The sequence below is a fragment of the Acomys russatus genome, chromosome 29 (genome assembly GCF_903995435.1).
Source record: "Acomys russatus chromosome 29, mAcoRus1.1, whole genome shotgun sequence".
Taxonomy (NCBI): domain Eukaryota; kingdom Metazoa; phylum Chordata; class Mammalia; order Rodentia; family Muridae; genus Acomys; species Acomys russatus.
This window is the reverse complement of record NC_067165.1, coordinates 40385546-40407976: the sequence shown is the minus strand read 5'-3', so window position 1 is coordinate 40407976 and position 22431 is coordinate 40385546. Positions and strand designations below refer to the sequence as shown.

General features: G+C 40.6%; 1 protein-coding gene across 1 annotated transcript in view; it reads left to right on the top strand.

Annotated features, from left to right (window-relative positions):
- Positions 1-22431, top strand: part of Kif1b (kinesin family member 1B) — a 133037-nt gene that overhangs the window by 63828 nt on the left and 46778 nt on the right. The window contains exons 18-23 of the mRNA XM_051172190.1: positions 519-598; positions 985-1091; positions 1824-1907; positions 2650-2830; positions 2959-3031; positions 22250-22343. Coding sequence (XP_051028147.1) covers positions 519-598; positions 985-1091; positions 1824-1907; positions 2650-2830; positions 2959-3031; positions 22250-22343 — 619 coding nt within the window. The remainder of the gene's footprint in view (positions 1-518; positions 599-984; positions 1092-1823; positions 1908-2649; positions 2831-2958; positions 3032-22249; positions 22344-22431) is intronic.

The window sequence follows — 22431 nt, the reverse complement described above, 5'->3', positions numbered from 1 at the left end:
CATACCTATTGAGCTATGTTTACTCTAGCCCCATTATTTTTTGTATTTCTTAATTTATTTTTTTGAGACAGAGTTAGCCCTGACTGGCCTGAAAGCCTTTGTATATATAAGGCTGGTCTTGAGATCCACCTGCCTCTTCCTCCTTAGTGCTAAGATTAAAGGCATGCGCCACCATGCCCAGCAGGACTCATGTTCTTCTTTTTTTGTTGTTTTCTTTTTGTTTTTTGAGACAAGGTTTTTCTCTCCTGGACTTGATCTGTTGACCAGGCTGGCTTCAGACACACAGAGATATGCGGGCCTCTTCCTCTGGGAGCAAAGGTGTATGCCACCACCACCTGGCTTAGAACTTCTGTTCTTAAACAGAATGTAATAGTCTATTCTGAGGAGGCCTGTTGAGATCTTTTGTTAATTACAGAGTTATAGCTAGGACTTTTATTGGTCCTCTGACTTCAGGGACTCTAGGAAGTCTACAGCTTCCTCCTGTTTGCCCCAAACTGATAACTATAACCTTTTTTCAGACTCCACATCTTGTTAACCTCAATGAAGACCCACTAATGTCGGAGTGTCTGCTTTATTATATCAAAGATGGAATTACAAGGTATATTTGCTTTGTTTGAGTTATTTAGCAGTTTCTTTTCTTCTATCCAAAAATTATAATAATTCGCTTATTTCTCCTATCTGAAATGATTATAAATTATCTGATCTCCTTTCCCCAGTTGTAAGTGGAACCAGTTAGTACTTAGTTTCCTTTAGAAGAGCCTGAATGAACATTACCCTATAACAACATGTATGAGTTCACTTGAGAAGTTGGTTTTGCCCTGTTTCTTATGTTGTGTAGTTGAAAGCATCTGATGTTTAAATAAAAAGTGCTGCATTTGTATGTCTATCTATCTCAAAGGATGTTCTTTGGGAGAAAGCAGCTCATTGTCTGTAAGTGCTTTTTGTGTCTGAGTTTCCCTGGGAAACACTTTCCCTTGTGTTCAGGGTTGGCCAAGCAGATGCTGAGCGGCGCCAAGACATAGTGCTGAGTGGGGCCCACATTAAAGAAGAGCATTGTATCTTTCGGAGTGAAAGAAACAACACTGGTGAAGGTGAGAGTTTCGTGTTTTAATTTCTCAAGCAGTTTTTTCCTCTGGAGTATGAGAAATCCTCAAGATGTGGAATTCATATCTCTGTTAGTGGAAGTTTTTTGTCAATCAAATATTGAAAAATGGAGAAACCTGGGATGTTTATAAATGCAAGGACAGACATGGTTACTTAACATGAGAATAGCATGAGCAAAAAGAGCCCTTTTGTTACTGCCAAGAACTGAGCAGGGTGCAAGCAATTAGGCTTGCTCCTGAATTTTAAGTACTTAACAGAAAAGTAAGAGAAAAACTACTGTTATAGATAATAGAAGTTTTGAAAACTCTTTAATATTAGCCCAGTAGAGTTTATCTTTGTCTTAAAGGGAAGAAGTCAGTTTTGTGTACGCTCCCACCCCAGCCCAGTTCATTAGCAGGACAGCAGCTGTCTAGTGGCATCCCGTGCTAGGCACTAGCTTCTTCCCTGAATGTATGATTCTCTCTCAGCCAAAATATTAGCTTTCATCTGTGCGTCATACTTAAGATTGCTGCTATGTCAGATTTTATCAAAATGAGTACTTCTATTTTCTTCTGAGGCTCGTAAAATTTAGTTAAATGTTTTTAGCACAGCCATAGTTTTCTATACTGATAATAGTTGTAGTAAGGATATATTCTGGTTACCCTGAGTCCTGATAGTGAGCCGCGTTTCATTGTTTGATTGCACTAGTTTATAATAACATCTGTTTGTATTTTTCCTAGTTATTGTGACTTTAGAGCCCTGTGAGCGCTCAGAAACATATGTGAATGGCAAGAGGGTGGCTCATCCTGTTCAGCTGCGCTCAGGTGAGGCTGAGAGTCTGACATTATCCGCAATGCTTGTGTGAGCAGCTCAGACTTTGACTCTTTACTTAGAGGCTAAACTTACCTTAGGATTCACGTTCTTGTAGAACTACAGAGCTGTCTTTTTAATCTTGCTTTTGTTGTTGCTTCTTTGGTGTTTTTGAGACAGAGTCTCATTAAGTAGTCCTGGTTGGTTTGAAGCTCACTATATAGACCAGGTAGGCCTCACAGGGATCTTCGTAGCTCTCTCCTGAGTGCTGGCATTGAAAGCATGGGCTATCACACCCAGCTTCATAGCTGTCTTTTTCTATTAAGAGAGTGAAATTTTGCTGCCTTGAATCCCAGCACTCGGGAGGCAGAGGCAGGCGGATCTCTGTGAGTTCAAGGCCAGCCTGGTCTACAAAGTGAGTCTAGGACAGCCAAGGCTACACAGAGAAACCCTGTCTCGAAAAAACAAAAAAAAAAACAAACAAACAAAAATAGAGAGTGAAATTTTGTTTCTTTTTTTGAGATAGGTTTTAGATGGCCTCAAAATTGTAAGCCCTTTGCCTTGGCCTCCTGAGTGCTAGGATTACAGACATATGCTATCTTGCCTGGCAAGATTAACATTTTATAAACTAGGTACTATTTATTAAAAATGGACTCCTTGGAACTGGGCCATTTGCTAGTGTATAAAGGGCCCTGGATTTTATTCACAGCACTGTGAAACACATGAATTCTTATCCCTATTGCTGTTTCGTTCTAGGGAACCGTATCATCATGGGTAAAAACCACGTTTTTCGTTTTAACCACCCTGAACAAGCACGAGCTGAGCGGGAGAAGACTCCCTCTGCTGAGACCCCCTCTGAGCCAGTGGACTGGACATTTGCTCAGAGAGAGCTTCTTGAAAAGCAGGGAATTGATATGAAGCAGGAGATGGAAAAGAGGTAATTTGTAAGAACTATGCAGCCTGTATGCCAACTCTGAAACATGTAGCAGTTTCACAACAGCCTTGTGATTTCATAACTTACTCTTTTTTTTTTTATTTTTATTTTTCTGTTTGTTTTACTTCTAGACTGCAGGAAATGGAGATCCTTTACAAAAAGGAGAAGGAGGAAGCTGATCTTCTTCTGGAGCAGCAGAGACTGGTAGGAATCTGTCCTGAATCTGCAACTACGGGGAAGGGCAGCTGCTCTCACACCTCTAGCAGGCTATCATTGGCGCCACACATTAACCGACATTTTCTTAGTGGAGAACTGGCAATCTTATTCTGAGAAAACATCTATAGAGGTACTGTTTTGTACCTTGTATTTCTTAAAATTAGATCTTCTGTCACATTCAAGAGCTTTCTGAAGAAATAATGAGAGCTTTATGACACCTTTGCCCTTTGGGTAGTGCCTTTTGAATGTGCACCAGTGGTCATTTAAATCATAGTGATTTATCTTGAACTTGGTGGGAGTTTGCCTTGGTTTTGTTTCCGGCCACCTGATAGTACTAATTCTCTGCTCTTAGGCTGATGTGGGGTTGTTCTTGTGCTGGGCAGGTTGTTTCTCTTTTCTCTTAAGTTAAACTGTGTCTAAAAGTGTTGCTGCTGCACAGTTGCATGTGTTAATCCTTTTCTGTTGCCCTGCATGGAGTCTGAAATCTCAGTAAGGTTCTCAGTGGCTTTTGTGGTACCAGTGTAGCGGGGCTGCATACTCATCTCAGGAGAGGGACTCTGTTGGCTCCGGGTTGAGAAAGGATTTGGAGAGGCAGTTGGAAGGTCAGTTGACAATCTCGGCCACAGTGGGTTAGCAATTTATGATTATAATTGATTTCCAAGGTTTTATAAGAATGACTCATGAATAAATAAATTGCTCTTGGTAGGTTTTAATATTTAAGGCCAGCCACAAAGCCCTATTAGTAAGAAGGTCCATAGTGTTGGATGTGGTGATGTGCACCTTTAATCCTTGCACTTGGGAGTAGAGGCAGGAGGATCTCTATGAGTTTGAGGTCAGCCTGGTCTACAGAGTGAGTTTCAGGACTTCAGGGCCACAAAGAGAGATATGAATACAATGGATATTTTAGGAAGTTATCATTTTAAAAAAAGAAAGAAAGAAAAAGAAAAGAAGGCATTAATGCGAAAGCAGGGAGAAGGACTCTGGCTTCTTCCTTTAATGTGAAATACAACACATGTCTTAGCCTTTGCCATGCTCTGTTCCATTGGAGAACTATTGCATTGTGGACCATGAAAGCCAAGACACTAAGCAAAAACAGCTTTTATCAGAGCACTTGGTGCTTTGCAGTGGGTTAAACCAGTTAATTTATTATCTTTAAAATTATAACATGTCCTCAAAAATATATATTGGAAGAATAAATAAAGTGTTTGGAACAAGATGATGTCAGTGTTACAGGGAGAGCATCTCTAGGAGGCTCTCTTGGCTTTGGCCGTAATGGTTAGGGCTTGAAAGATTTGTTTTATGATAATTATGTATATGTGTCTGTGAGACATCAAGGAAGAAAGGGAATTAAGCACTACTTACTAACAGTGGTGCCTCCTATTTAAACATACAGTGCTTTGTAATTTACAAAGAGCTTTAGCATGTATCATTTTACTTGATCTTTGCAACAACTGCTCGGTAGATGTGTATGTAAATGAATTATCGAATGTTGTCTTCTGGTCATAGTTAAGACTAAACGTAAATGAATTATAGAACATTGTCTTCTGGTCATAGATAAGACTGAGGCTTCCGGAGTAGCCTTACGTGCCTGCTAAGTCATGGATCTAAACCTTAAACTTGAGTTTTCTGACTTATTTCAGTGTCTCTCAATCACTGGGAATCTTTTAAAAACATAGGTAGTGATTGAGGCCAGGGGGATGGGGGGTGGGATCTGAGATTCTGAGTTTCTCAGAAGTTCCCAGATGGTGATGATGCTAGTGGCCTTGGAACACACTGTGAGTAAGTAGGCATTAAAGGGTAATAAAGTTAAAAAAAAAAAAAAAAAAAGAGTCACAGTGTCTGGTGCTCTTCATTACCAAAAGTTAGTGATCACTTTATGCCTTGACATAAAGACAGAGATGGAGCCCAGCACAACTGAAACTCTCATATCCACAAGGCTGAGGCCAGAGGATCACAAGTGCATAGCAAGTTTACACCGTTCAACCAGACACTGCCTACAGGCCTAAAACAAACAAAAGAGCAGGCGGTTATGGCTTAGAGGGGCAGCGATTACATAGCATATAAAGGCTCTGGTTTCAACCCCAAGGAAAAAAAAGGGAAGAAAGGAGAAAGAAGGACTACTAAAGAGAAAGTAAGGTGTCTTTAGATGTACTTCCTGCTGGCTTTTACGGGAAGGTCTCTAGTCGTCAGGTCATAACGTCCTGGCTGCCATTTGCTCTGTCTGTCTATAGATAAGCCAGGGTAGTAAGAGAAGTTCCCTCCAGCAAGGAAGCACTTTCCATTCAGAAGTCTAGCTGGCTTCTATATATGCTTCTTGACTTTGAGAGGAACTGATATCTAACACTTTTAGCCTAAAGATAATTTACCAGTAATAATACTAATAGAAAATGTGATTTTATGATTCCATATTGGTCAACCTTAAAGATTGAGAGGATATGAAAAAGTTGTTGTTTTTACTAAATATTTTTAATTTTTAAATTAAATTTTTAAAGTTTAAAAATATTCATAAATTATTTTTAGATAAAAATTATATTCAAGTATTGAGTACTATAATTTTTAACATAATGACAGTATTAAAATTGGAACTCAGAGTCCACAGGCTGGCCCATTTGTTTTTGTTTTTGTTTTTTCAAGACAGGTGTGTAGCTTGGCTGTCCTGGACTCATGTAGACCAGACTGGCCTGGAACTCATAGTGATCTACCTGCCTCTGCCTCCCAGAGTGCTCCCACTTCACCCAGCTCATTTCAAAACTTTTAAAAATTGGAATTCATGAATTTTCTGTAATGGCAGTTCCTCAAATGCCTCTCACTTTTCTGTTTCTGAGCATTCTCTTGCAGTTAGTCTCTTGTATGCCTGTGTCTTCCATTCTTGCATTCTCACGTGTTCCTGTCTCTTCTTTTTCTCAGTTGTATATATTTATTTATTTGTGGGACTTTACCGCAGGCCCATAATGCTTTTGTTATGCAGTGAACATGGGGTGACTCACTTAGTGACAGGGGAAGTGACAAGGCCCAAGTAGTGTTTCCAGCTCTGTAATCAGTGAATTCAAATAGCTTTAAATCCTTTTTTGTTGAAATGAGACTTTTATCTTGTTTTTGTATCATGGTAGAATGAGATATGGTGGTAAATTTGAACTATAAAGAGGAGATAGTCTGTAGAGCTAATAGGATTTTAAAATACTAGTATTTTTAAAAATAAAGAAAATAATGACAACTTGATTTAATTTGAATTTTAAAAATTTATGTAGACTGTTCTGTTTCATTTTAGAGTTTAAAGGTATCTTTGATTTCTCAAGTCTGATGCTTAAATATTGATTAGAATACTTGTCATTTCCTAAATTCAGTAATACTCATTTTATCCCTAAGCAATTATAAAAGAAAAGCAGGCTGGGCGTGGTGGCGCACGCCTTTAATCCCAGCACTCGGGAGACAGAGGCAGGCAGATCTCTGTGAGTTCGAGGCCAGCCTGGTCTACAAAGTGAGTCTAGGAAACTCTGTCTCGGGGGTGGGGGGTGGGGGTGGGGTTGCGGGGAAGCAGCCAAGAAATAAAATGATAGTTATGTGGAAGAATCTAAGATAATTTGTGTTCCATAAAACTGAATTCATATAGTTGAAAAAACAATGCATTCAAGTGAGACATACTTCTTCCTCTTCCTGTTGATGTTGTCTTGAGGTTGAGAAGCTGCTAAGTCACTAAAGCAGCTGCTGCACAGGCATACAGGCATGAGTTCATGTTCCAGAGCCCAGGGGAAGAGCCAGGCATGGCACCTCAGGCCTGTGTGTGATCCCAGCCTAAGAGGTGGCAGATAGTTAGATCTCTAAAGATCATTGGCTGGCCAGCCTAGCTGAACTCATGAGCTCAGAACATTGACCTTTGACTTTCACACATGCAACGGGGGTGGGGGTGGGGGTGGGGAGAAATATTAGCTTCCCACGTCTTCTCTTTTGGGGTGCTAGGATTGAGCCCATGGCCTTGCCCGTGCTAGGCAAGCCCTCTGTCGCTAGGCTATACTTAAGGCTCCCATTCTGCCTTTTTACTAAAAAGGAGAATACGGAACAAAATGTCATAGTGAGTCACATATTTGCTGTGCAAGCATGAGGACTTGCATTTGGGTCCCCCGGCACCCACGTAAAGCCCGGACATGGAGGCATTTATCAATCTAACCTGGGGAGGAGAGGCAGGTGGATTCTGGGGTCTCATTATCAACCAGTTTAGTCCAAATGGCAAGCTCTAGGTTTAGTAGGAGACCCTGTCTCAAAACACAAGGTAGAGAGACATGATAGGAAGATCTCTAACATAGACCTCTGGTCTGCACACATGTGCATACATGCGTATACCATATACAGTTCCAAATTATAGCATCCGTAAGCTAGCCTTAATTTGCTTTTCCTTATTAAATTTTCAAGTAAAATTCATAAGTGGGTTTAGTACCTATTTATTTAGAAGAAATGCAGATCATCATCAGCAGTATTTTTAAATTCAAAAGCCCAATCATTGTCATTATTGCAGATACTATTTTTTAATTCCCTCCCAAGGTCACGTATATACAGATAATTGTGTCTTGAAAACAACATACACTATTCAGTTTTGATGTCTTTAATGGGCAGTGGTGGTGCACGCCTTTAATCCTAGTACTCCGGAGGAAGAGGCAGGCAGATCTCTGAGTTCAGGGTCAGCCTGATCTACAGAGTAAGTTCCCTGACAGCCAGGGCTACACCAAGAAACAGTTTTGATAATTACAGGGAAGAATAACTTGTATTAAAAACAGTTGGTTAGGAGAGCTGGAGAAATGGTTTAGAAGCTCAGAACACAGGCTGCTCTTCCAGAGGACTTGGGTTTAATTTCCAGGAGCTCCCAGCACTTGGGAGGTAGGGGCAGGTAGATCTCTGTGAGTTCGAGGCCACCCTAGTCTACAAAAACAAAAGAAGCAAACAAAGGGGGGCGGACAAAGAACAGTTCGTTTTGGGCTACAAAGATGGCTCAATAGTTAAGAACGCTTGTTGCTTTTCCAGAGGACTGAGGTTCAATTTCAAGTACCCACATGAAAGCTCAGAAATGCCTATGACTCCAGCCCCAGGGGATCCAGCGCCCCCCTTCTAGACTTGGCAGGCACCAGGCACGCACATGGTGCATGCACATAAGTACATGTAGCCAGCACTTGTGTGCACACACAATTAAATAAATAAATAAATATTTTTAAAGAAAGAAGAAGAACCTGCATCTGTTATGAAGCTGTAACACTTTAAGCCTAGGCTTGTTTTTTTCCCTTGTGTTTTAAGAAGAATCAATGTTGCACTTCAGATAACTGAAAACAGTTCAAATATCTCTGTTTTGTATACAGACTGTATTCTTTGTTTTTGTTGGCAGCATTGTCACTTAAAAGCAGTAGTCGTCAAGTAGCTGGAACTCACATGGGTTTTCTATGCAGAAAACATGAATTGTTTTCTTTTGTATGTAGAGTTTTTGTTGGTTGTTTTTTTTTTTTTTTTTTTTAATCAAGGGATAATCTTACACTAAGCCCAGCTTGTCCTATTTGTGGCAATCCTTCAGTCTCAGGCTCCTATGTGCTGAGGCTGTGGGTATAAGCTTCTGAAATACACTGTTACATTAAAGTTGTAGAGTGCCGGGTGCAACCAGCACTTGGGAGAGCTCTATTAGGAGTTCCAGGCTAGCCTGGTCTACAGGACAGGCAAAGCTACACACAGAGAAACCCTGTCTCAAAGAAAAAAAGAAAAAAAAAAGTGTTGTAGAGTGCTTGCCTAGCATGTACAAGGCCCAAGCACCCTGTCCCAAGGAAACAGGTTTAAAATATTACTCAGGAATTTTAAATTGTGGTTTGATTTTGTTTTTTTGAGACAAGGTTTCTCTATGTAGCCTTGGCTGCCCTGGACTCACTTAAATTATGTTTTAATGAAGGGTGGATTGATGACCAGCTTAAATTTTCTTTTGGTAACTTCTCAAAATTTTAGAGGGAGCTTTTATTGGCTGCCTTGTGTTTAAAAAAAAAAAGACGTGATTCTTCTTTCCCTGGTGCTTTTTTTTTTTTGTAACCTTAATGTACAGATGAAATGGATTAACTTACTATGCAAAAGAAAATGGCAAATCCAGTATCTGTTTCTAGAAAGACCAACTTCAAAATCCTTCCACCCAACGGGAAAGGGCTAAGAACCTTCCATGTTCTGCAAATAGCAGCTCTTAACACTTTAACATCGTCGCTGTCTGCTTCTTTCTCTACTTTCTATCTAACTCTTTTCTAGGTTTGCTCATTTTAGTAAAGCTAAGCAAAACTTGGCATCCTGCAGCCTTACTAACCTTTGTTAATCTGCTGCTCATCACATCTTTATATGACATCCGTGCTCACTCTTGGGGAAGGAGAGTCTGGAAGACAACAGCAATAACCAAGGCAAATGCGGGAGCGTGGCTGCATGGGTTGTTAGCATGCGTGGGACTCAGGGCTTTACTTGTGTTCTTGGCATGGTGGAGGAGTTATCTCACACTGCTAAATTCCTGTGACTAGAGTGAGAGACTGTCAGCCCTCCAAGAAATACAGTTCACTTACCCCAGAAAGTAGCATTTGAATTAGGAATACAAAAAAATCTTTATGTTGATAGTAATCTGCATATGCGTAGGTTTTAATAGATTTCCTCATCTAGGTTGTGTTTTGGTTTGGGATTTTTGTTTTGTTTTGTTTTTCAATTTGTTTTTTAGATTTTTGTTTTGTTTTTAAATTTGGTTAAAGCGTTTTGCTTGCTTTTTCTTCAATTTGATTTTCATTTTTACATTTTAATTTTGGTTATTTGGGGGCCATTTTTTTTATTTTGTTTCTCCAAAGGACGCGGATTCTGATAGCGGGGACGATTCTGACAAGAGGTCCTGTGAAGAGAGCTGGAAACTGATTACTTCTCTGAGAGAAAAGCTACCTCCCAGCAAGTTACAAACCATTGTTAAAAAGTGTGGCCTTCCCAGCAGTGGAAAGAAACGAGAACCAATTAAAATGTATCAGATCCCACAAAGAAGGCGCCTGAGTAAAGATTCCAAGTGGGTTACCATCTCAGATCTTAAGATTCAGGCTGTTAAAGAGATTTGCTATGAGGTTGCCCTCAATGATTTCAGGCACAGTCGGCAGGAAATCGAAGCCTTGGCTATTGTTAAGATGAAGGAACTTTGTGCCATGTATGGGAAGAAAGATCCCAATGAGCGCGACTCTTGGAGGGCAGTGGCCAGGGACGTCTGGGACACTGTTGGGGTCGGGGACGAGAAGATTGAAGATATGATGGCCAGCGGGAAAGGTGGAACAGATGTAGATGACCTCAAGGTTCACATAGACAAGCTGGAAGATATTTTGCAAGAAGTCAAAAAGCAAAATAATATGAAAGATGAAGAAATCAAAGTCTTAAGAAATAAAATGCTCAAAATGGAGAAAGTCTTGCCGTTGATTGGATCTCAGGAACAGAAGAGCCAAGGAAACCATAAAACAAAAGAGCCCCTGGTTGCTGGTGCTAATAGCATCTCTGATAATGGTGTCAGTAAGGCAGAGAGCGGAGAACTAGACAAAGATGAACGCGTTTCCCAGCTGATGAACGGCGACCCAGCTTTTAGACGTGGACGGCTACGTTGGATGAGGCAAGAACAAATTCGGTTTAAGAACCTGCAACAACAAGAGATAACAAAGCAGCTCCGTCGGCAGAATGTACCACACAGGTTCATCCCTCCTGAGAACCGGAAGCCCCGCTTCCCCTTCAAGAGCAATCCTAAACACAGAAACTCTTGGAGTCCAGGGACACATATTATTATAACAGAAGATGAGGTTATTGAGCTGAGAATTCCAAAAGATGAAGAAGGAAGAAAAACAAGTAAAGAAGAGAGCCAAGAAAAAGTGGGTAGAGCAGCATCTAAAGATCCCCAGTCAGGATGGGGCTCTCAGGGCACAAGAAGTCAGGAGCATATCCAGGTTAGCAAACAGCACATTATCAATCAACAGCCACCACCTCAGCTGCGCTGGAGAAGCAATTCTCTCAACAATGGCCAACCGAAAAACATGCGCTGCCAGGCAGCTGCCTCCTCGGAGTCAGTGAACTCCCACAGTGGTCACCCCACTGCTGATCTGCAAACTTCCCAGGCCAAGCGTCATGTTCACCAACACCGTCAGTCTTACTGTAGTTACAACACTGGAGGTCAGGTAGAGGGCAGCACAGCCAACTGCTGTCCAAAGCAGACTGACAAGCCCAACCACTGTGGCCAGCTTGTGACCCCGCCAAGGATGAGGAGACAGTTCTCAGCACCCAATCTCAAAGCTGGCCGAGAAACCACAGTATAGTTAAATTACTGGACAAACTTGAAGCTGTAGCAGAGGAAACAGGCAGTGTTAATGTTAGCTCATAGATTGAGTTGGTGCCCACTATATGCATTATGATTTTACTGTTGTGTTCATACGAATACTAACTGGTTTTTATTGTTAGGATGTAAAACACTGGTAAATGTTTTGATGCCTCCCTTTTGCTTGTGTATTATCAGTGGGCAGGTTCTAGAATTTGGCATAAAATATCAAGGCCTTGTGTACTTTCTTTCATGGTGCCTAGATTATTAATGTACTTACACTGGCTTGTGTTGTTTTGGTGTAAGTTTTGTTAATTTTTTTATAGTACTTAGAAATTTATTTGGTGTCGCAAAAGGCCTGCCTCTTATCTTAGTTTATGCCAACACTCACAAGAGGAATTTGATACATATATATATAAAATAAATGCCTCTTATTCCCTATAAACATTAGAGATTGGTTGAAAAATAACATGCAATTGTGTGGACATGGCTTTAGATTTCATCTTGATGTCTGTTCTTTTCATCAAATATAGCTGGCATTTTTACAAGCTCAAAGCCAAGGTCTTCAGACATACTTTGCCCTACACAGCTTGCATCTCACACATCATCATTTAAGGAACTGATTCAGTACTTTTTAATGTATCAGAATATATCTATATCTCAGAACTCTAAAATCGTTAAATTGGCAGTGTTTGGGTTTCTATTTGATTTGTATCTTGAAGTTTACTGACTATCTCACACATATAATGATCTATATTTGCTAAAATTATGCCAACAGAAATACCAACGAAAAATGTGTGCTTTGAGCAATGTGTGTAAGTTTCTAAGAAGATTATTTGGTGAGAGAAAGAAGAGATGGGACATGGCAAGAAGGCTGATATATACCTCCTCATTGCCTTTTTCTAATAGCTGTTGAGATAGTCTGGAGATGGTATATATAGTAAACTGTTCCTGGTCAACAGTAGTAATGCGTACAGATCCTCTAGCAAGGAAAGATAGGTCCTGAGGAACAGTCATTTTCCTGTCAATACCTCACTTCACCATGTTGTGCTTGCAGTTTGCCTTGATGGAGGGAAAATCCTCTTTGAATTAAAAAAAACAAAAACAAAAACAAAAAACAACGAAATAATGAAAAAGAAAAAAAAAGAAAAGGTGGATTTTAATGGAAAAATAAAAGAATGTCTGGCTTGCTAGACACTTCATCTCTTGGACTTGTCAGAAGCTTTCTAAGAGCCAGTTATGAAGAGCTAGAGATCGCCAGACATCACAATACTGAAGATTTCTAAGTCACACCAAGTCATGTGCCAAACATCTGTCTTCCAGTGGTGTGAAAGCTTGCAGACGAGAGAGCGTAGCACTCAAGGAGGCCTCGAGACTCATTTTATGCTTCCCCCTGCTTTGTGTGTGGGTACTATGCTTTATTAGAGCACATTAGTTTCGATTGTAGTGGACTTTTTTTTCTCTTCTAAGAAAATGCTGTCTGAATGCACGCAAAGTTGCTTCCAACTTTTTTTTTTCCTTAAAAAAGAAATTTGGGGAAATATTTTTGCTTTCATAGCTAAAATAGTTCTAGTCTTCAGCGGAAATTTGTTTGGCAGGTTCAATTTGGGTGAATGATGCTTGCTGTGTGTGGACTTCACTGAGATGACAATCTCTGTGCTGTTTGGTTTGAATGTACTCTTGGTGTAGGCTACTTGCAGTCAGTCACTTCAAAACCTCTGTGTAAATCTACAGTTTTCTTTCTTCTTTACACATAATTATACCGACTCTTTAGGGTTTGTCAAAAAATTCATTTTCTAAAATTAAAAGTATTAATTACTTAGGTTCCAAATCTGTAGCAAAAATAGGTTCTTCTTACAGATAAATGCTTGCCTTTGCTACTAAACACTGGCACTGAGCCAACTCCCCACGTTGACATTAGAATGAAGAACACTGTAGTACTTTCATGTACAGATGTGGGTTTTTTGTTATGCCCACAGGATAGTCCAAAGAATTACCTTGGTTCTTCATCTGCTAATCTTACTGAAATAACCAGACATCTAAAGAAGCCCTAACTTTCTAGACAGCCAGGGAAGAAATGAAGCAAGGTTTCACTGCTAGTGATGTTCTCTCATGCATTTGGGAGCACTTACCTTAGAAAACTGTGCACAGGATTGCTTGATTGACTCACTGAGCAAGCATATAATGCCATCATGCTTTGTGGGCACTTATTACTTGAAGACAGAGTCTTGTTGATTTGCCCAGGCTGGTCTTACACTTGTAACCCTCTTGTCTCAGCTTCTGCAATTGCTGGAGTTGGAGGTGGGTGGGTGACGCCAGGTTCAACTTGTTTTCTTGTTTGTTTAGGGTTTTTTTTAAAAAAATATGTGATGGAATCTCTCCCTCAGCTTAAATTAAACAAGACCAAAGAGAAATTGTCTTGATTAAAACATTAGTTTATTATAAAAATGTTTCTAAGTGTTGTAATTGTGAAATGGAGAAAAGTGCTCATCCTTGGGAAATTATAAGTGACCTTGCATTACTGGGACTGTAGTAGAGTCCTATGTTAATTGGATATTGTTTTCCAGACCAGAATGCAATTTTATGGACAGTTAGAAAATCTGGTTAATAAATTTAAACCAAAGGGCTTTTCCTTTATTCTTGCTTCTGATTCTTCTAGTACAGCAAATTGTTTGTCCTTTCAGAGGAAAGGGAATGAAAAAGAATTGCTTATTACATTGATGTGACTTGAAATGACCTTTTGTGCTTTAGATGTAAGATACTAAAAACAAAACACTGAGTTCTCCACCCCGAATGCTATCAGATTATAGGAAGTTCCTTGGGCTTCCCATGGGCAGCTGCTGTAGCCGGTGCCTTACTGGTCCTTTGTTGACTTGCCTTAATGGTTTACACAGAAGCCTGAGAGGAGAGGAAGCTTCCTGTGGTCTGGTGTACCATGATGAAGGAGTCTTAGATTCAGCGCAAAGAAAGCATGTATTCTGTACTGTGAGAGACAAGCTCATTACAATTTTCCTAAGTGTCCAGTTGATGTCATCTTCCCCAGATTTTAAAATCTGCTTTAGGTAGACTTAGTTTGGTCCACTTTAGGTTGTGACATGTACTGTTTTTCCTATTATTACTGTAAAAAGAAGTTGTGAATCTTCTTACTGATGAACTGTGGTTTTCCTCTCAATTTCTTAAAACAATGCTTGAAGATTGAGTGTAAGACTGCCTTTACAGAAAGGGAGAGTTAGTTTGTAATATTAAAAAAAAATAAAGTCCTCATTAAATAGAACTTGGAGTGATCTTTTAAGTGTGATTTGTCTCTGGAGGAGGGAAAAGTGAAATAAGGTAATGCTGATTACTCAGTCTCTTCCTGCCTCATATTTACTGCTTTTTCATCCTAAGACAGTTGTTTGCCAAATATCATTTTCTTTATATTTTTGTATGGACCTGCATTTAATGTCCTTTTCTATTTTATAAAATTTGGTACCACACAGTGTAGCTAAGTGGCATACCAGCATTTAACCTACCACACAAAGGCCTGGGTTTTGTCTCTAGTATCACAGAATGATAAGAAAATACTTTAAATTATACTTTATTTTTTTTCTCTTAAATTTCATCATGTATGAGTAAGAATAATACTTTTTTTGTCAGTTTTTTTTCACTGCGTAGTCATGATTTGAAATTATTTTAAGTGACATAACCTTTTCTCTCTACTATAGCCTCTGTTTTTCTCCACTCAGATTATTATTAGTCTACTAAAGATGAACCATGAAAAATTAGAATTTTGATTGTGTTTTTTTTTTAAATGAACCATTGGTCTTATTAAAAAATTTGGACCTGGCCAAAGGTTGGAGACATGGCTCAGTGGTTAAGAGCACTGACTGTTCTTCCAAAAGATGGAGGTTCAATTCTTAACACCCACATGGCAGTTCACCGCTGTCTGTAATTCAAGTTTCAGTGGTTCCAACTCCCTCTCACAGATATGCAGGCCAAATTCCAAAGCACATAAAAATAAAAATAAACTACCCCAAATTTTTGACCTAGTAAAAATTTTTTAAGTTGGAAAATTAGCACAATTGTGCTTTGCAAATTAAAATACAACATATGCAGCTCATATGCATGAGTTCTTAATATGTTGTAAGAGATGCTAAGCTTGACTTGTTCTGGACCAGTTTCCTTTCCCCTTCAAGTACTTTGTATTTTTCTGCTTTGGGAAAAACTAGTAGAGGTTTCAAGACTCCTAGTGTCCTGGGATAGAGAGGTGGTTCTAGTGTGGTGTGATATGCATGCAGCGATGGTTGTGTGGGCAGAGCCACATCCAGAAAGGATAATGGGAGGAAGGAAGCCCTGAGCCAAGATCAAGTCCACAGTACAAATGAGAATTTTCCAAAGTTAAGAACAACAAGGGAAGGAAGGATCAGTGAGGAAGAGAGCAGGTCGGGATGGGGAGATGTGACTTCCCTGAGAGGGTCAGATAACCACATCTGTGGTGGTGGGACCAGACCGTGGCACGAGAAACTACCAACTCATTGTCAACAGGGAGATCCCTTTGTTAGATCCAGCTCTTAGAAAGCTCACTGTGGTCACAGGATAAAGGGTAGATTGTGGGCATGCAAATTGAGAGCCACATGGACCAGTTGGGAAGTTGCTACTTACTTAATCCAGGTGAGAAAGAGTGTTTCTCAAGCAGTGCCAAGGAGATGAGAGCTATTTTGAGTTTAGAAACAATGTCCTGGGCTGGGCTTGGCGGCTTGCTCCTGTCATCTCAGCACTGAGGAAATAGACAAGAGATCTCGTGGGCCAGCCTTGGCTACATGAGATCTTGTCTCAACAACAAAAGTTAAAAAAAAAAAAGAAGAAGAAGAAGTTACAGGAGTGTGGCATGATGGTTCAGTGGTTAAGAACACTTGTTGCTCTTGCAGAGGAGCTGGGTTTGAATCCTGCACCACAGTTCCAGTTCCAGAGATCCAGCAGACACACACACTACACATACATGCACGCAGGCAAAATATTCATACACATAAAATAAATAAATCTAAAAAATTTTTAAACCTTTGCTTTAAAAAAAAAAAATTGTTGAGCCGGGAGTGGTGGTGCACACCATTAATCCCAGCCCTTGGGGAGGCAGAGGCAGGTGGATCTCTCTGAGTTAGAGGCCAGCCTGGTCTACAGAGTGAGTCCAGCACAGCCAGGGTTGTTACACAGAGAAATCCTGTCTTCAAAAACAAAAACAAACAAAAGATTGTTGAATCCTTGGGGAACAGACATTAAGATTTGTCTTTCTGGTGATGAGGAGCACATTTAAATGTTGACCAGTGAGGTGTCACCTGGGGTATGGGTGAATGTCACCATTCCTGTGGTTGCTTGCTCGTTTTAACTTGACATTTGAACCCAAGTCTCTTGTTAAAAGCTGCCTGCCCAGAAAACTAATGTCTTCAATTTTGCTTAACTTGTCAGCTGAGAGAGACGGAGCTGTGCCACCCCTCATCCGTCACCTGGAAGCCTGACTTGGGCCTTTGCTTCTGTTCTTGACTCAGGCTGTTCATTGTCTGTGCAGTAACCAGAGTCATCTTTTTAAAATCCAAGTCACATCCTGTCAGTGGCCTCATAGTCTCCCATCACGCTTTCAAATCTGAATTGTAGCATTGTTTACGAGGCTTTACATATGGGGGCTACTTGCCCACCTCTGATTTCATGTCTTAATGTCACAGGACAGATACCTCTGGCCTGTTGTTCCTGCTCAGTTACACTTCCTCATGACTGCAGCTTGTTTCTTACTGTGCTTATCTTCCAAATCTCTGCTTCTGTCCCACCTCTTCCTATCCCAACTCACTTTCAAAAAAAGTTATTTTTTAACCAGGCATGGTGGTGCACAGCTTTAATCTCAGCACTGGAGAGGCAGAAGCAGATGCATCTCTATGAGTTCGAGACCAGCCTAGTCTACCTAGTTCCAGGACAGCCAGAGCTACATAGTGAGACCCTGTCTCAAATTAATTGATTGATTAATTTGTTGAGATAGGATCTCATGTGTCCCATTCTGACTGTGAACTTTGTATGTAGCTGAAGATGACCTTGAACTTGTGGTCCTCCTCCCACCACCTCCTTGGTGCTAGCATTACAGGCATGTGCCACCACGCCTAGTCTATCCACACAGTGCTAGGGATGGAACCTAAGGTTTGGTGCATTCTAGACACGCACTCTGTAAACACTGTTTTAATAATTACAGACTTCTCTATACACTTGCTTGGCTCTTCCATGAGAATTTAGCTAATAGTATAAGGCCCGCCTTATCTGTTGTGTTCATTTCACCAGTCACCTACATATACAGGACTCAGAGCAGTCAGTCTCAAGTGTAACATGTCACAGTATCCCAGAAGTCTCGTGAGAACACAGCCTGCTGGATCCACCTCCAGAATTAATGATTGACTAGGTCTGGCGTGAGGCTTGATCATTGCATCCAGAGTACCTAAGTGATGTCTGATCACCTTTGAAATCTAAAACTGTTGAGGCAGAAATAGGGTTGGAAAACATTTTCCTGTAAAAAGGCAGATAGTAACATTTTGAAAGTTGGTGTTGGGGATGCAGATGGGGCTTTGTATATGTCAGGCAACTAAGTACTCCATCACTAAAGTGTACCCCGAGTCCTTAGTGATACTTTAAGCTTGCCTGACCATATGGTTAGGTCCAGACAATAGGTGTGCTGCTCCCTGTTTGAGTCCTTTTGCTCTCTGTTTCAATTTGCAAGAGAAGTATGTGCCAGATGCTTGGGTGGTAAATGACAGTATGCTCCCCGACTTGTGAAATTCAAAATTATGGAGAAGCAGCCACTGGACAGATAACCACACTGGTACTTATCAATACTGGACAATACAGGACAACAGGTAAAAACGCAGGATGCTGTAAAAAATCCTAACAGGTGCCTCTAGGAATGAAAGCAACCTCAGTTTGATTTCACTTTCCCTACCACCTAATCTGAAAGTATTCCTCCCGATCCCTCTTTTCTCCACGATCATCCCTCAGCTGTCGTCTACTTTGGTTCATATTCTTCAGAATGTTTCTCTCTACTAAACGTAGTGTGTGCCATGTCGACTGTTTATCATCTCTTTACCCTCACCAATGCGACCTTTTTCTTCCTAACCTCTACGTCGGTAGCATCAGGTAATTAGTAGGGACACAGAATACGTCAGTCGAGAGGTTGGAGGGCGACTATACAGGACTGGAGTTGGGTTTCTAACACCCGTGTCAGTCAGCTCACTGTGCCATACTGATATCCTTGGAAACTCAGAAGCAGCCAGGTTTGGGAAAGGGTTTTAATTCAAAAAATGGTATTGTTATTTGAACTGTCAAATTATAATCAAAATTCAGCTGGAGGTTGGTTTTCCCACCATCTTGAGGGTGATGAGAGATCTTTTATTCTCACTGAGGCCTGGCTGGAGCATGGAGAGAAAGCCATCCTCAATCTTTTTTTCTTTCTTTCTTTTTTTCTTTAAAGATTTTATTTGTTTATTGTATATGAGTGGTCTATTTGCATGTACACCTGCAGGCCAGAAGAGGGCATTATACCACATTATAGCTAGATGGTTGTGAGCCACCATGTGGTTGCTGGGAATTAAACTCTGGACCTCTGGAAGAGCAGACAGTGCTCTTAACCGCTGAGCCATCTCTCCAGCCCCCGCCATCCTCACTCTTTAGCTGGCAGAGTCTAAAGATTTTTGGGGGTGTTGGTAGTTTGACCAGCTTATAGACTTATTCTTGAAGAAATCCCCAAGATAAAATGTTGATTTTTTTTTTCACCTGATGATTTTTAGATGAAACAGCAGGCATTTCTCTTTTTGCTGGAAGAATCTCATATAATAAACAGACTTTAAGGGGAGAACACTTAATGGCTACCCAACTTAACATTTCAAGAATACAGAGAAGGGGGAAAAAAAAAAGAATACAGAGAAGCTGAGATGTATGGTACAATAAACTTTATTTTTTTAAAAGATTGATTTATTCATTTTTTTAAAATTTAAGTGTATGTGTGAAGTGCCTTCGTGAATTTATACGCACTGCAGTGCCTGCAAGTCCAGAAGGCATTGAATTTCCTGAAGCTGGAGTTACAGGTGGTTATGAGCCACCTCATGTGAGTGCTGGGACTTGAACCCTGGTCCTTTGGAAGAGAGCAAAGTGCTCTTAATCCCTGAACCATCTCACCAGCTCCCTGATTACTTTATCTACTTTTTCTGATCAGTTTAAAAATTAGAGACATCATAATAGTTGGCTCCTAAATGCTTCTAGATGTATATCTCCTAAAATCAAAGTTTTTCTATTAATGTGATTATCCTCTAAGAAATTTAATGCTAGTTCTTCATCATGTAGTATACAGCCATTTTTTAAAAATCTCATTTCATTTAGAAGACAGTGTGTTTTAATCTGAGACCCAGTTCAACATTTATACATCGAATCATCGGTTATGACTTGTAAAATCTTGTTACGCTGGGCAAGGATGGCGCACTCCTTAATCCCAGCACCAGGAGATTCGAGGCCAGCCTGGCCTACAGAGTGAGCTCAGGAACAGCCAAGGCTACACAGAGAAACCCAGTCTCAAAAAACAAAACAAAAACATGTTTAATTATTTATTTACTTTATTTGCATTAGTGTTTTGCCTGCGTGTATGTCTGTGAGAGGGTGTCGGATCCTATGAAACTAGACTTGCAGACAGTTGTGAGCTGCCATGTGGATGCCAGGAATTGAACTCAGGTCCTCTGGAAGAGCAGCCAGTGCTTTTAACTGCTGAGCCATCTCCCCAGTCCCAACAAAAATCTTTTTATTATGGGCTGGCAAAACAGATCAACAGGTAAAGATACCTACTGCCAAACATGCTGACTGAGTCCTGTCTCAGGAGCCCGCATGATAGATTGTACCTGGTCTTTGCTACTTTGTGGGTTCTTCTTTTTTCCTACCCTTTATCACACCTCCCCTCCACCCACCCACCCACCCATTTTACTCCCTATCACTAAATAGGAGAGAAAGGAGAAGAGAGGGAGGGGACGGGTGGTGGAGAGAGATCCCTGAATCTAATTTCATTCCTTTTGTTTCTTCTTTGAGCATGACTACTAACAAACCACAACCATCCTCCCTGAGTAGCCAATGACCACTGACCTATGGGTGGAGCTCGAGCGTTTCTATACCCTCAGAAAAGTTCCCAGAATTCCAAATATCACATAATCACAGAAAGTATCTGCCACTGGCAAAACCACACCTCTGCTAGAGCATGAGGCAAATCATAGTCAGCTGCCGTGAAGCAGCCCCATATTTCCACACCTGGGATTAAAACAAAAGTATATTCTTAGAATATTTCTGTGGGATTTTTTTTGGGGGGGTGGTGGTGTTAAAGAAACCAAAATTCCAGCATTCTCACTACAGTAGCAAAGGACCGATTTCTAAAAGTTGTTATTTGGCCTCCACCTCACTGCAGCACACATATGCCTACATACACACACACTATAATAAGCAGATGAGTAAATAAATAGAATTTAAAATTTTTTAAATGGAGAAAGTAATAAAGAAGGAACCCAACAGCAACCTCCAGCTTCTACATATATGTGCATACCTTTATGCACACACAGAAACATGTATATGCATGTATACACTTGAGTGCCATTTTACTAACACAGTTTTTTTTGTTTTTGTTTTTGTTTTTTTTTTTTTTGAGACAGGGTTTCTCTGTGTAGGCTTGGCTGTCCTTGACTCCCTTTGTAGACCAGGCTGGCCTCGAACTCACAGAGATCCACCTGCCTCTGCCTCCCGAGTGCTGGAATTACAGGCATGTGCCACAACGTCCGGCCAACATAGTTTTATTTAAGAAGACTTTGACATGTCTTTTAGAAGGTTTATCTGTTCTTTTCCAGCTGTTTGGTAGGAAGATCATTTACTAAAATTTTTAAAGATGAAGAAATTATTGTTTAAAAAAGACTTAGCTTTCTGGAATTATAAGACTATTATTAGAACCAATATTTATCCCCATTTAATAATAATAAATGTTAATTTTAAAAAGAAACAAGAATGTTTTCCCCATCATCCAATAAACATTGCCCCCTTTGAGGCAATACTATTTGTATTGAAAATACATGAAGTAAGGCTGAAGAGAAAAGACATGGAGCATTGCTCAGTAGTTAAGAGCACGTCTTCCTCTTGAAGAAGACATGAGTTCAGCTCTCAGAACCCCCATCAGGGGGCAGCTAACAACTTCCTGTAACTCTGGCTCCTTGGGATCCAACAGCCTATTCTGGCCTCTTCAGGCTCCTGCACTCACACATGTGCAGTCCTACACATAGATACACAATTTAAATAATGATAATAAGAAAATACATGGATCAGGTGATGAAACAGAAGATAAATCTGATTTGTAAGCCTAGTGGTGCTGGTGCATGTATTTAATTCAAGCACTTGGGAGGCAGAGTCAGGCACATCTCTGAGTTTGAGGCCAGCCTGCTCTACAGAGAGAGTTCCAGGACAGCCAGGGCTACACAGAGAAACCCTGACTCAAAAAAACAAAAACAAAAAAAGTATGGTTTGTATTCATACCCGTTTTACTTCACATACTAGTACATTTAAAGTAAAGTTTCTTCTGAATAACAATTATTTCAGTTCATTGGTGCTATGGGCTTTTACAAGGAGCTTCAAAATCTAGTCTTAATTATGTTGCCTGTGAATAGTTAGGAGAGAGGGCTCTAGGAGGTGATGTCGACTCTGCTCTTCGCTGGTATCTTCTTCCTCTGGATCCTGCTGTGTGGGTTACAGCTCCCCCTCTCTTGTGTTCGCCCCTTGCTGTCTGTGCTTGCCCAACGCTCGCTCCTTTCGTTCCTCCCTTCCTTCTCATTTCCTCCCTTCGCTACATGTTGCCCTTTCTTTTCATTCAGGACTATGAAAGCAAATTGCAGGCCTTGCAGAGGCAGGTGGAGACCCGATCTCTGGCTGCAGAAACAACGGAAGAGGAAGAGGAGGAGGAGGAAGGTGAGATCTAGAGCCCATTGCTTTTTGTCTTGTGGATCAACATCACCAAATCGGACCTTGGAGCGCGTTACCAAGCCAGGTTCCTCAG